We start from the raw sequence: 13,368 nt of genomic DNA, 5'->3' as shown, positions 1-13,368 counted from the left end.
TTATTAAAGGCAGATTAAGTAGTTTGTGGATTTATCATAATTAAGGTGCTACAAAGACTTAGAGCACGTTTAAATCTGTTAGGGTATTAACCGGCAGTTAATTAGATTTAATTACCAACCCCAAAATGTAGATACAAAAAGACAGATTATTATTTTTTTTGCTTTGCTTTTAGCTGGGAGTGAAGTGATTATGCGAAGGCAGTGGAGGGTAGCTTTTGGTACCTCTCTCACCCCAGAGTCCACTGTATCCTAACCACACTTATTCCATAAACTGGTTATAAATATAACCAATTGGGTGTATTTTATAATATTACGTATAATTTCATTCGATAATACATATCACAAAAGTAACTAGATAAAAATCTGTCCTTTTCTATGACCTGGTTTCTTTTTTCTTGCTCTTCTCATCTCTTCTGAAAAGTAAAGCTTCTTTTGACTTTATCAAAACAGTTTGTTTTTGTTTGTGTTTGGTCAAATCACTATTTACTCATAATGTCCTAGATCAGTTCTTTTCCAAATTTTAATATGCAGTACAGTAATTCTAAAGTTCTTGCCTGTGCTTCAGATACTGTAACTATACCTTTATTAGTGCACGTCAGTCACACACATACGAGTCACATATATTGGAACACCTTTGACATATCATGATTAACTGCTTAGTTCTATGTTGTATTTTCCTAGAATAGACTTTAAATGTATCAACCAAGAGTAACAGAGGGTATTTTTTGTTTCATAGGAGAATATCAGCATTAATGTGGGAGGTACGCTACATTGAACATAATGCCAGGACTTTCAATGAGCCAGACAGTCCTATAGTTAAAGCAGCCAAAATTGTAACTGATGTCTTACTTCGATTTATTGGGTAAGAAGCAGTTTTATCTTCCATAGGGACTGACTTCTGATTTTTTTTTAATTCATTGAAATGTATTTTGACTTATCATATTTCTTAGGGACCAGAGCTGTACTGATATACTGGATACTTATAATAAAATTAAAGCAGAAGAACTAAACAGTACTGATACAGAGGAGGTAAGAAATGTAGCATGATTGGTAGGCATGAATTCCTTTTCTGTTATTTGAAGTACAGTAAGTATTACATGTAGATGCTATAACTGGCTATGAGCGATGAAGCTGATTTATAAAAGCTGGCTGGACACCTGCATCTTATTAAATTATTTAACCTGTATTTAGATGGCATATACCAAAAATGTAATATTGCTACAGTATTCAGGCAGAAACAGGTGGCCAGTCATCCTGTTTAACTTAGTGGGTTTCAGTGATAAGAAATTAAGACTTCATTTTACAGCCCTTAAAAATAGGACGAAGCATTAAATATTTCAAAAGAATGGTTGTTGATGGAAATTTAGTAAGGATTAATTTTTTACACAGTACATGTAAAATAGTAATGATTTGAAAATTTTGTTTTTCAAAATACAGTTTTAGTGATTTCATAGAGTTGCTGTTTGATTTCCTTTATGGAAATTTGCTAACATAAACCAGTTTTTCTTAATGAAATGAAATTAGTATTGTCAGCAAACCCTCATATACCTGATTCCCCCACCCAGCCATCTGCCTGAGTACATAAAGCCGTTTTTGACTGGAGGCTATGATAGAAGCTAAAACCAAGATAATAGTCTGAAACAATAATGAAAATGAGAATTCAAAAATCTTTAGTGGAAGACAATTCATCTCAGGGATGAATGACTCAAATATGTTAGATTCTATTGTAGTGTCCAATGTACAGAGATATCTTACATGTTTATATTGTTTCTACTGTTAATCTCCAAAATGGTAAATCTCCAATGTTTTTCACTCTTTAATGAAAATGTATGTGACTATAAAATGTTGTGTTTTTGGAGTTAAATGTTATTCACATAATAAGAACTCAAATATGCCGATTATATATCATTATCCTGAAACTAATGAAAAATTTATCATTTTTATGCCTATTATTTTCTCTGACCTTTCACATGAATGCATTTTGTTTTAGTTTTTGTTTTGTTTTTTTAATTTAAGTTTATTGGGGTAACAATATGAATGCATTTTGACTCAGGATTTCATGTAGTAAGAATTTATCCTCAGAGTAGCTCTACTTGGGTTTAGAATAGAAAACTAAAGTAAAAAGTAATTCAGGAACTTTGTATTTTTGGAGAGAACATTTATTAAGTTCTACTGTCTTAGTAAATTTCAACTATACAATATAGTGTTATCAACTATTGCCACCATGTTTTATATTAGATTCTTAGATCCTCAGACCTTATTCATCTTATAGCTGAAAGTTTGTACCCTTTTACCAACCTCTCCCTGTTTCCCTGACAACTCAGCCCTTCACAACCACTTTTCTATCCTCTGTTCCTATGAGTTTGACTTTTTTTAAAAAAGATTCCACATATAAGTGATACCGTGCAGTATTTGTCTTTCTCTGTCTTTCTGTTTCACTTAGCATAATGTCCACCAGGTTCATCTATGTTGTCTCAGATGGCAGGATTTCCTTCTTTCTTAAGGCTGAATAATATTCGTGTGTGTGTGTGTGTGTGTGTGTGTGTGTGTGTGTGTGTGTGTTGTGTGTACATCACATCTTCTTTATCCATTCATCTATTGACAGACAATTAGGTTGTTTTCATACCTTTGCTATTGCGAATAATGTTGCAGTGAACATGGGAGTGCAGTTTTATCTCTTTGAGATCTTGTTTTCATTTCCTTTAGATATATAATATACTCAGAAGTGGGATTGGTGGGTCATATGGTAGTTTTATTTTTAAATTTTTGAGGAACCTCCATACCTTTTTCCATAGCAGCTATACCAATGTACATTCACACCAACAAGGTATAAGGGTTCCCTTTTTTCCACATCCTCTCCAGCACTTGTTATTTATAGTCTTTTGGGTAATATCATTCTAACAGGTGTGAGGTGATACCTCATAGTGGTTTTCATTTGCATTTCCCTGATGATTAGTGATGTTGAGCATCTTTCATGGACTTGGTGACCGTATGGATGTTGTCTTTGGGAAAATGTCTATTGAATTCCTCTGCCCATTTTTTAATTGGGTCACTCATTTGTTTGATTTTGTCTTTGTTGTTTTTTGTTTTTGCTATTGAGTTGTATGAGTTTTTTAAATATATTTTTTATATTAATCCCTTAACAGATAATATGATTTGCAAATATTTTCTCCTTTTCAGTAGGTTGCCTTTTCATTTTATTGATGGTTTCCTTTGCTATACAGAAAAGCTTATTAGTTTGATGTAATCCCACTTGTTTATTTTTGCTTTTGTTGACTTTTTATTTTCTCAAGTACAAAAAAACCATTGCCAATATCAATGTCAAAGAACTTATCCCTGTGTTTTCGGGAGTTTTATGACTTCCTGTCTCGTGTCCAAGTTTTTAATTTATTTTGAATTAAGTTTTATGTATGGTATAAGATAGGAGTCCAGTTTCATTTTTTTGCACATGGATATCCAGTGTTCTCAGCACCATTTATTGAAGAGACTTTTCTTTCCCCATTGTATAGTCTTGGCTCCTTTGTTGTAAATTGACTGTATGTGCATGGGTTTATTCCTGTGCTCTCTATTCTGTTCCATTAATCTATGTCTGGTTTTCTTTTGATTGTTTTTGCCAATACCATACGCTTTTGATTATAGCTTTGTAGTATAGTTTGAAATCAGGAAATATGACGCTTCCACCTTTGTTCTTTCTTAAGATTGCTTTGGCTACTAGGAGTCTTTTTTTGTGATTCCATACCATTTTTAAGAGTGTTTTTTTTTTTTCTATTTTGTGAAAAATGCCATTGTAATTTTGATAGGGATTGCATTGAATCTGTAGATTGCTTTGCGTAGTAGGGATATTTTAACAATATTTATTCTTATAATCCATGAGCACAGAGTGTTTCCATTTATTTGTATCTTCTTCAACTTCTTTCATCAATCTCTTATATTTTTCAGTATACAGATCTTTCACCTCTTTTGTTAAATTTAATTCTAGTTGTTTTATTTTTTGATACAATTATAAGTGGGATTGCTTTCTTAATTTCACTGTTAGTGTATAGAAACACAACTTGTTTTGTATAATTTTGTATCTTGAAATTTTAACGAATTAATTTATTCTAATGGTTTCTTGGTAGTTTTTAGGGTTTTCTATTTGTAATATGCCACCTGCTAATAGAGACAGTTTTTCTTTTTTACTTTCTGATTTAGGTACCTTTATTGTTCTTGCCTAATTGTTCTAGCTAAGGCTTCCAATACTATGTTAAATAAAAGTGGCTAGAGTGGGGATCCTTGTCATTTTCCTGGTCTTCGAGGAAAAGCTTTTAGCTTCTCAGTGTTGACCATAATGTTAGTGCCGGCTTGTCATATATGGCCCTTACTATGTTGAGGTACTTTCCCACTATGTCTAGTTTGTTGAGAATGTTTATCATGAATGGATGTTGCTCTCCTCAGAGTAGTACTCCATGGGTTAGAATAGAAAATTAAATGGAAATGTAATTCAACAACTTTATTAGAAAAGGGTACCAATAGCTCATGAGCTACTTTTATCCTAGGCATTACCTATGTGTTTCACAATCACCAGGTGAATAATGGTGTGCGGGCCTTTCTCTTTGTATTAAAAAAACTATTCCTCAGAGGAATACTTAGCCAAATCTTAGGTTTTAATACGTGTTCATATTTTCCCTACAGGAAAGAAATGTATTTCTTGAAATAGCAAAAGATTAATCATGAGTAATTCATGGTTATAGTATGTTAAATTAGCATGTCATAGAATGTAAGTTTTGTTTAAATACTAGCATTTGGGTACAAGGTCAGATACCAATCACTATGCTTTTCCCCTTATTTCTTATTCTGATTTAAAGAGAAACCCTGTTTATTCTTCTCCCAGTATATTTTCCAGCTTGTATATAACATATAGTCAAAGTTTGGAGTGAGTCTCTCTCTAACCTTTGTTCTGCTGCCTGCTCCAATGAGGGAGTTAATTGTGATTGTATTTGCCACTTCTTTGTAAATGTTCATCCAATTTATAAGACTTTGAATGTAACTTAACATTTTCTCTCGTCCCTTTTAATTTTAGGATACCGAAATGGTTGATTTAGATTCAGATGGTCCTGGTACTTCGTCTGGAAGAAGGGTGAGTGAATAAATGGACTGCTGATAAGAAAAAATTTTCAAGCTTTCTGTGTTGGGAATCCCTAAGACCAATTCCACCTGTTTGAAAAGTTGCTGGAAAGACTCACAAAACTCAGTATATACAGTTGTTACTCATTGCTAAATTTTATTACAGTGATACTGTAAGGATATGCAGCTGGATCATAGGGAAAAAGACACAGGCAAATCGGGGGGGAATCTATATGTGGGCTTCTTTATGCTCTCTCCCTCCTTTGTGGGGCCACACAGAGCACACTCTTCCCCCAGCAATGGAAATGGAGCAACATGTGTGTGATTAGCGACTCAGTCTCTAAGGAGTTTATTGGGAGCTGGTTATGTAAACGCCATCTGACTAGCACATGCCAAGATTCTAGACTCACAGAAAGCAGGAAAACACAGGAAAAGTTTCGGAAACCAGGTGTTCAATACAAATCACTTTGTTTGTACAAACAATGTAGATACAGCAGACCACCGTTATTATTTAGAAAACAGTTCAAATGCCAAGTTTCCAGATGCCAGCCAAGGTCCAATCCTGCAAGCAAGCTCTGCTAAAGATTAGCAGCCTTGAGTCTGTTATGTTAACTCTGTGTTGTACACTTCCCCTTCTATATTAATTAGACAACTATTTGTTCTATCTGAGGGAAAACTTTCCTTTCAAATACTGAAAAAGAGGTCATATAAAACAGGCATCAAGTGGTAAAGACTAGCATTCATCATGACCACAAAGGATTTACTCAAATAATATATATATATATGAAGAGTTAATTAAAGAGCTTTTAGATATAATTCTATTAAAATCTGCAGGTCAAATGCCGAGGCAGAAGACAGTCTTTAAAGTGTAATCCTGATGCTTGGAGAAAACAATGCAAAGAACTCTTGAGCCTTATTTATGAGCGTGAAGACTCAGAGCCATTTCGACAGCCAGCTGATCATCTCTCTTACCTAGTAAGCATACAGTTGTTTAAATAATTGCCAATATGTAATTTCCCATGAATGTCTTTGCTTAGATCTAGTTAAGAGCCACTTTCCTGCTTCCTTCCTACCATTTTTCTCTCTCCTTCCCTCCTTCCCTCCTTTCTTTCTTCCTTTTCCTTCATTGTTTGTGTATATTTGAATTGTGAAAGTGGGTAGTGTGATTAGTCATGACTTTTTAAAATGCCTGTCATGTATGTTGTGTGTAAATTACACATTTTTAAGCTAAATTTGAATCTAAATATCTTTGTGATGCCTTCCAGCTTTTATTTAGGATATTTGATTAATGCATTTTGCTAACTTCTGATATACTTCTACCTACTGTAGACTCTTGGCAACATGTGTCAGTCCTGTTTAATTTATGTTAATAATTTAAGTGTTATCCAATATGATCACTTAGAGTAACCAATATACCATACTACTTTTCATCAAAGATAAAAGCATAAAAACTTAGATTATAGGATTCCTTTTCTAATATGGTGAATAACCTTTTAGTATAGGTAACAAATCTGTTTTACAGAGAAAAGGTACAGCAATATTTCAGAAATACATCAGACCATCCTCTGAAATTAGTAAACATCAGTATTTTCTACATACACAGCTTTCAGTTGGGAAATATTATTCAAATAATGAACAAGATTATGTTCAGCAAAGCTTGCTTTGTTCGTTTCTAGGGAGTTTGGGTAGAATAAATTAGTCCTGTGTTTTCATGGTGGAAGAGAATAGTGAATGTAGAATTGCTTCATCTTAAAGTACAATTGTAAAAAAAAACGTAATTCCAATTTATGGGTCACTGAGCTTTAAATAATAATTGTATTGCAAGTTTTGATATTTTCTTGTAATGGTCTGGAAACACAGTATATCTTCTTTACCTTAATAGGGGCATCAAGAGCAAGAGGGAGAATCCTCAGAGTCAGTTGTTCCAGAAAGACAACAAGATCCATCTCTTTCTGAGGTAGGCCTAGTAGTCTCTTAAAAGATATATACTGGTTGTTTTTACATTGTTTTACTTTAAAAATCCCCATATTGCAAATAAACCTTTTATAATTGGCCAAGCTGTTTTCCATCTCTGCTCACTCCCTTTTAACCTTTGTTTGATTTTTTGGTTGTTTATATTTTGTTTTTTAAATCAACAGATGTTCTCAAGAGTGTTTTGTACCATCTGCATAGGCGTTTGTTACTATATAGATCTAAAGCTACTATAGCAGAGTATAACACATCGATATTACACAATATAATTATGTCTGTACTACAGCTGATTATTTCCACTGGGATTTCATTCAACAGGCTGACTGGGTCCTTCGCGTTTTGGTTATCATACTACACAAAGTTCCAACATTTTTATTCTCTGAAAATCGTTGTTTCATAAGCCATGCTGTGTTGGAATATACTTTTGATTTTTATGATTTAAGCAAAAAAAAAAGACACGTTAAGAGCAATTGTGGTTTCTCGTACTTCAAAAAATATTTTTCTCTTTTTATATTTTTGCTCCCTTTTCTGGTTCTTTGGCTTCTATTTTGAGAGAAATGCGGTGATTTTACTTCGTAATGATTTTAAGTAGGATGAGGGAATCTCATACTGACAATGTTTTTGCTCCAAACCATGTTTTTTTATTGATGGTTGTGGTATATACAGGTATACATTTCAGATTCAATTCCATATAATAACTCTAGAAATATCTTAAGTAGACTTGAAATATTTAGGTTAAAATAGAAACTTCCCCTTCCCCTAATCAAAATCAAACTAATTCTGAATATATGAGAATGAAGACCTTAGATGAAGCAAAAGTGTCACATTCATTAAAAAACAAAACGATGGGAGAGAGGCGCAGACATGGTCAATTTGGTTGACCTTCAACTAATGACATCTTAGGTAGAATGCCTTCATACCTGGAATTGTGTTGGAAATATGTAGCTAATTTGTGATACAGAACTATTTAATTATATGTGAATTATCCCATCTTCTACTTTCATTGAGCAGTTTGCCAAGGAATTGGGGGTTACTTCAGCCTTTAAACAAAAAATGGAATTTTGTGCAATGGACTTCTATAGGGATGAAGCCATTGGCTATGGATTTTCCATTCTGTCCCTTGAGAGAGTCATATGATTATTGACTGCAGGGTGAAGGCTAAGGCCCTCCCACAGGCCACTGATGTTTTTCATAGTCACCAAAAGAGCTCTGTTAAATGGATGGTTTGAGGTTGGGGGAAGCAGTTGGCATATTGAAAAGCAATCTCTTTATTTCATGGTGACTTGGTGATGCAAATCTCAGTCCCGTTGATTATGTAGTATTGTTACCCAACCCGTGTATTTAATAACACATTCTTCTTTGTAGGATTATCAAGGTGTTATAGACACTCGTATGGACTTCAGCACTGTGAAAGAAACTTTGGAAGCAGGAAACTATGGTAGTCCTCTGGAATTTTATAAGGATGTTCGCCAAATATTCAGCAACTCCAAAGCTTATACCTCTAATAAAAAGTCAAGGGTATGAAAAACCAATTATTAGATGGATTAATCATCTAAGCATTTAGTTATATATATATATATCAGGCAGCTTTTTCTTTCACCAGTTCTAAAATTGCTAAACAAGTATGTACTACAGTTTTGACATAGTTACTGAAGTTTAATTCTCAGTATTTCTCTCACAGTTTATTAGGCATGTATAAAGATATACTTAGCAGTCATTCTGAAATTAAGCACCCCTTTCTTTCTCCTACCTGCCTCATCTTTACTCTTTAGTAATACTTATATCTGCCAGAGAGAGGTGAAGTGAAGAAGAGGTAGTGATTTGAGTACCCTTTAATATGTCCAATAAATAATTTGAGAAATAAAAGTGGTTGACAGTATTAATTTATATAAAATAGTTAGATTAGCTCTGAATATTTGTTCCCTTTATTATAACAAATAGTGAACCATATTGGGAAGTGACAGCTATTTATACATACTCACATTTAATATATTCCCTGTTTTGTCAGAACTTAATATCTTGAGAAAAAATAGTAATAATAATTTTGTGTTTTGTAATCACTGGTATCTGACTACCTTTTAAATAAGTTGCACAGTAAGTATATAACTTGCCCACTTCCATCTCATATAAAATGAATTTTCACCATTTTCTGTAGGCATAATTTTTTCACATTTATTTCCCACATTTACATGTACTGGGGGTGCCAAAAAAATGTATACACATGACTTGTATTCATCTTTTGTTATCAGTATATGTTGAGTATTACAATTTTAATACAGTTTTTTTTTCCTTTCTTAAAATGTGTATACATCTGTATACTTACATATGTTTGTATATTCTTTAAAACAGTAGGCTTTATATTTTGAAGCCTTTTTTAACTTATATGAGCATTTTTCCATGTCATTATTACTCTTAGAAAATAGAAGTTTTACTGTCTGTATAGTATTCAATTATACTACCATTCAATTATATGGTAGTTTTATGTTATTTCATTACTGTCCTAGTACTGGAGATTTAGGTTGTTTCTAGTTTTTCATTTTACATGAATAATGCTGTGGCTAACATCTTTAACATCCTTGAACATAATTTATTTGTGTGCAATTCTCTGATATTTCCTTAGGATAAATTCCCAGAAGTGTAAAAATTATTAGCCAAAGGATATGTATATTTTTACACTTTTTGGTACATATTACAAATTGTCATTTAGAATGTTGTTCTAGTTAAAATACCCACTGGAAATGTATTGGAATCTTTTTTTCCCTACCGTTCCTAATATTGAATGTTATCTTTTAAAAACCTTTATTAGTTTTAGTTAAAAATGGTACCTTGTTTTAATTGTTCAGGAATTTTTCAACTGTGGGAAAGAGCATGTATATTTTTTATGAAAGGATGATGCTGATATTGGTCCAGGCATGTTTATACCTTTTATTTTTATATAATTAATGTATAGTTGGTAAAACAAGACTAATTTCTACGTTTTCAGATCTATAGCATGACGCTGCGATTATCTGCATTATTTGAAAGTCATATTAAAAATGTCATCTCTGAATATAAGTCAGCAATCCAGAGTCAGAAGAGGAGAAGGCCACGGTACAGAAAACGTCTGAGAAGCAGCAGCAGTTCATTATCTAGTAGCAGAGCTCCTAGGTATATTACATTGATATAGCATTTTATGTTCTCAAAGCATTTTGTGCATATTGCCCCATTTCTTAAAAGTTTATTAGATAGTGTGAGGGGCTCCCAAGACCCAAGATATTTTCTTTTAAGAAATCTTGCACCTGTGTAAAGATGCAAACATGCAGTTGGTAACCCAAAGCTTTGTTTATGTGGATTTTACTATACCAAAAACTTTTTTTTTTTAATTTTAAAGATTGAAGTCATAACTGTCATATTACCAATTTGAAGCATTTCACTTAAATTATCGGGTATTTCTTTTTTGGTCAGCTTAAGCATTTTGTATCATACTGTCTTTCATAACATGTTGCTCATAGAAAAAGTGTTCATTCTTACATATTTTTACTTGTAGTCCAAAAGGGAAACAGAAACAAATGAAATTGCAGCCTAAAAATGACCAGAATACCTCAGTGTCTTATGCCAGGACTAGCTCTCCTTTCTCGTCTCCTGGTAAATATGTCTTTTGTTTTTGGTGTTCTGTATTTCAGTTTAATACTGATATTAAGGATATAGAAAAGGCAGCATGGTTTAGAATACAAAGAGCAGTGGATTTCAATGTGAAAAAGTTGTGTTTTATTCTCAATTCCTTCTCTAGCTATGTCGTCCTGGGTAACACAGTAGGCCATAGGATTAAGTTTCTTCATTTTTAAAATAAAAGTGTTAAGACTATAGATGAATTTCAAACTCTCTTAGTTTTACTTCTATAACTTCATGATTACAGCACTTATCTACAATATATTTGCCAACGTAGGAATTGAGGATTCTTTATGTGTAGAAGTGATTTCTTTGGACAAGTTTTTCTGACATTCTGTCCTTAAAAGCTTAATGATGTCATAAAACATTTGTTCTCAAAGTAGTCATATTTCCTTCAGACAACTCACAATTTTGATGTTAGAGTAGAGTAACTGAGTGAGATACCGTTTTAAAAACAGCCTGACTTTCCTAAAAACATGATAATTATGTTAACATTACAGCCTTTTTAAATGTAAGTTTCAGATGCTGCTGATGGGCTTTCACTATATTTACTTGATGATGAACTGGATGGGCCGTTTTCTTCATCGAGCTTCAGTGGATATAGCCGAAGTGGAAATAGCCATGACCCAGGGAAAGCCAAATCATTTCGGAATAGAGTTTTGCCAATTAAACAAGGTAGGAAATAAATACAAACAGGGCATTCTTTGTTCCCTTATAATGGCAGATGAATTATGTAAAAGCTGGTGTATTTCAGTAGTAAAAGTTAGCATGCCCTTATAGTTAATGAGGATTTTAATGTTGTCAAATTTGACTGAGACAGGGTTTCATGTCCAAAACTAGGAATAGGCCATTATTAGCAGATCTCAAATAATACTTCCAAACATATTTTAGTCTTTTAAAACAAAATGTAAAATGAATAGGAAGGAAAAACTAAATGAAGAGATCTTTCCTCACACACATAAAAACTGGACTATTAGACACATTTAGGATTTTTCATATATTAAGCCATAGTAATAACAAAGGCAAAAATTTTCCAGAATCGTCTTTAAATAGGGCTCATTTTTTAAAGGCCTACTCCAATTTAAAAAAAAGGTTTGGGTTGACAAATTAAAATTAGCCTTCTTTTAGTCAACACCTACTTCTCCCACCTTCCTTTGATTTTTCTAGTTATATAACTAAAATATTCTGTTTCCTTGGGGCCTGCTGTCTCAGTAATTCAGTGGCTTTCAGACTGTGCTCTGCCTGTTTCTGGGTAATCCGCAGAGGTACTTTAAGGAATTCTCAAAAGAGCCTTTTCCATTCAACCAGAACAACTCTTTTTAGTTCATGTAATGAGCTTTCATATAACTTTCATTTAAGGAGAATTTTTCACTGATTAAAAATAAATCACTGACCTAATAATTCATTATCACATGCTTTCATTTTGGACCATGTCAGTGGGCATCAGTTTTTTTATGCAAACTTTCTTTTTATACTTAGCCCTATCTTATGAACCTTGACCATGTTCAAAGAAAGTTCTAATGCATTCATCTATTTGAAGTTTGCGAATAGTTACTATGCTTTTATAGATAGCTCTATTGGAATACATATTTTTATTTTGTATAAATTTTAATGAAATATTAAGTACCTTATCCATTGTTATTGAAGTATCAAATAACTCAAAAATAGACTCTCCAAAGATGTATTTTATATTGGTAACGTGAGAAATATTGAAACATATCTGATAACTCTAAGATAGTTATTGACTTTATTTTCCCCAATTTTTGTCTTTACTCTCTCTAATCCTGCCGCACATTACATATTCACGCTATTTCCTTCTCTTTGCTCTTTCCTTCACTGTCAAGCTTTTAGAAAGAGTAGCTGATACTTCCTGTCTTTATTTTCTTTACATATAAACATTCCTTTGTCCGTTACAGTCTGGCTTCTGCCTCCACCACTCTCCAGAAACTGTTCTCTCCAGATTCACCAGTAATCTTTAAGTGACCAACCAGAGTCTGTATCATTGCATGCTGTTGACGACATCCCCTAGGAACTCTACTGCCTGGCTTCTATAGTCTATTGATTCTCCTATGTCTGTGTTTCTCCTGTATGTCTATATTTTCTGTTCTTTTCTTTTGCCCTACTTGCCTCCTATATGCAGAGTTTCCCACCTTTTTTATTTCTGTTTTTTTTTTCTTTGTTGTTTTCTACAAATAAAGGACTCTGACAGCTACGTTAGTGATCTTTATGCTGATGACTCCAAATTCATATATCTAGCCTTAGTATCTGTTTATTCTACCAATCTCATTTCCAAGTGCTTCCTAAAAAAAAATTTTCCTTGGGTGCTTATCATTCATCTTTCTGTCTCGTGTTTGCTTCTTTTTCTGCACTCACTATTTTACTTGATGGTACCACCATCTTCCTAGTCACCCAACTAAAATTTTGCAATGCTCTTTGACTCTCCTCTGACCCCTCATATCCAGTCAGTTGCTACGTTTTGTAAATTCCACAGCTCTTTAAAACCACTTAAATCTTTTATCTACACTTCCTATTGCTATCACCTTAGTCTCTAACCTAGTCTATTAGTTTGGGCTGTCACAAGATACCATAGACTAGGTGGCTTACACAACAGATATTTATTTTTAGCAGCTTTATTGTGATATCATT

At 33.2% G+C, this 13,368-nt stretch overlaps 1 protein-coding gene across 2 annotated transcripts in view; it reads left to right on the top strand.

The window, feature by feature from the left end:
- The window catches only part of BRWD3 (bromodomain and WD repeat domain containing 3), a 103,395-nt gene that overhangs the window by 83,205 nt on the left and 6,822 nt on the right, over positions 1-13,368 (top strand). The window contains exons 32-40 of one of the 2 annotated variants that reach the window (XM_074324122.1): positions 737-862; positions 951-1,029; positions 5,060-5,116; positions 5,938-6,078; positions 6,986-7,060; positions 8,440-8,592; positions 10,058-10,221; positions 10,601-10,698; positions 11,245-11,397. In XM_074324122.1, coding sequence (XP_074180223.1) covers positions 737-862; positions 951-1,029; positions 5,060-5,116; positions 5,938-6,078; positions 6,986-7,060; positions 8,440-8,592; positions 10,058-10,221; positions 10,601-10,698; positions 11,245-11,397 — 1,046 coding nt within the window. Of the gene's footprint in view, positions 1-736; positions 863-950; positions 1,030-5,059; positions 5,117-5,937; positions 6,079-6,985; positions 7,061-8,439; positions 8,593-10,057; positions 10,222-10,600; positions 10,699-11,238; positions 11,398-13,368 lie in introns of both variants that reach the window. The other variant, XM_019717548.2, reaches the window with a different exon arrangement.

Source organism: Rhinolophus sinicus, chromosome X (assembly GCF_036562045.2).
Source record: "Rhinolophus sinicus isolate RSC01 chromosome X, ASM3656204v1, whole genome shotgun sequence".
Taxonomy (NCBI): Eukaryota; Metazoa; Chordata; class Mammalia; order Chiroptera; family Rhinolophidae; genus Rhinolophus; species Rhinolophus sinicus.
The sequence above is the reverse complement of the archived record's forward strand: the minus strand, read 5'-3'. Positions and strand labels throughout refer to the sequence as shown.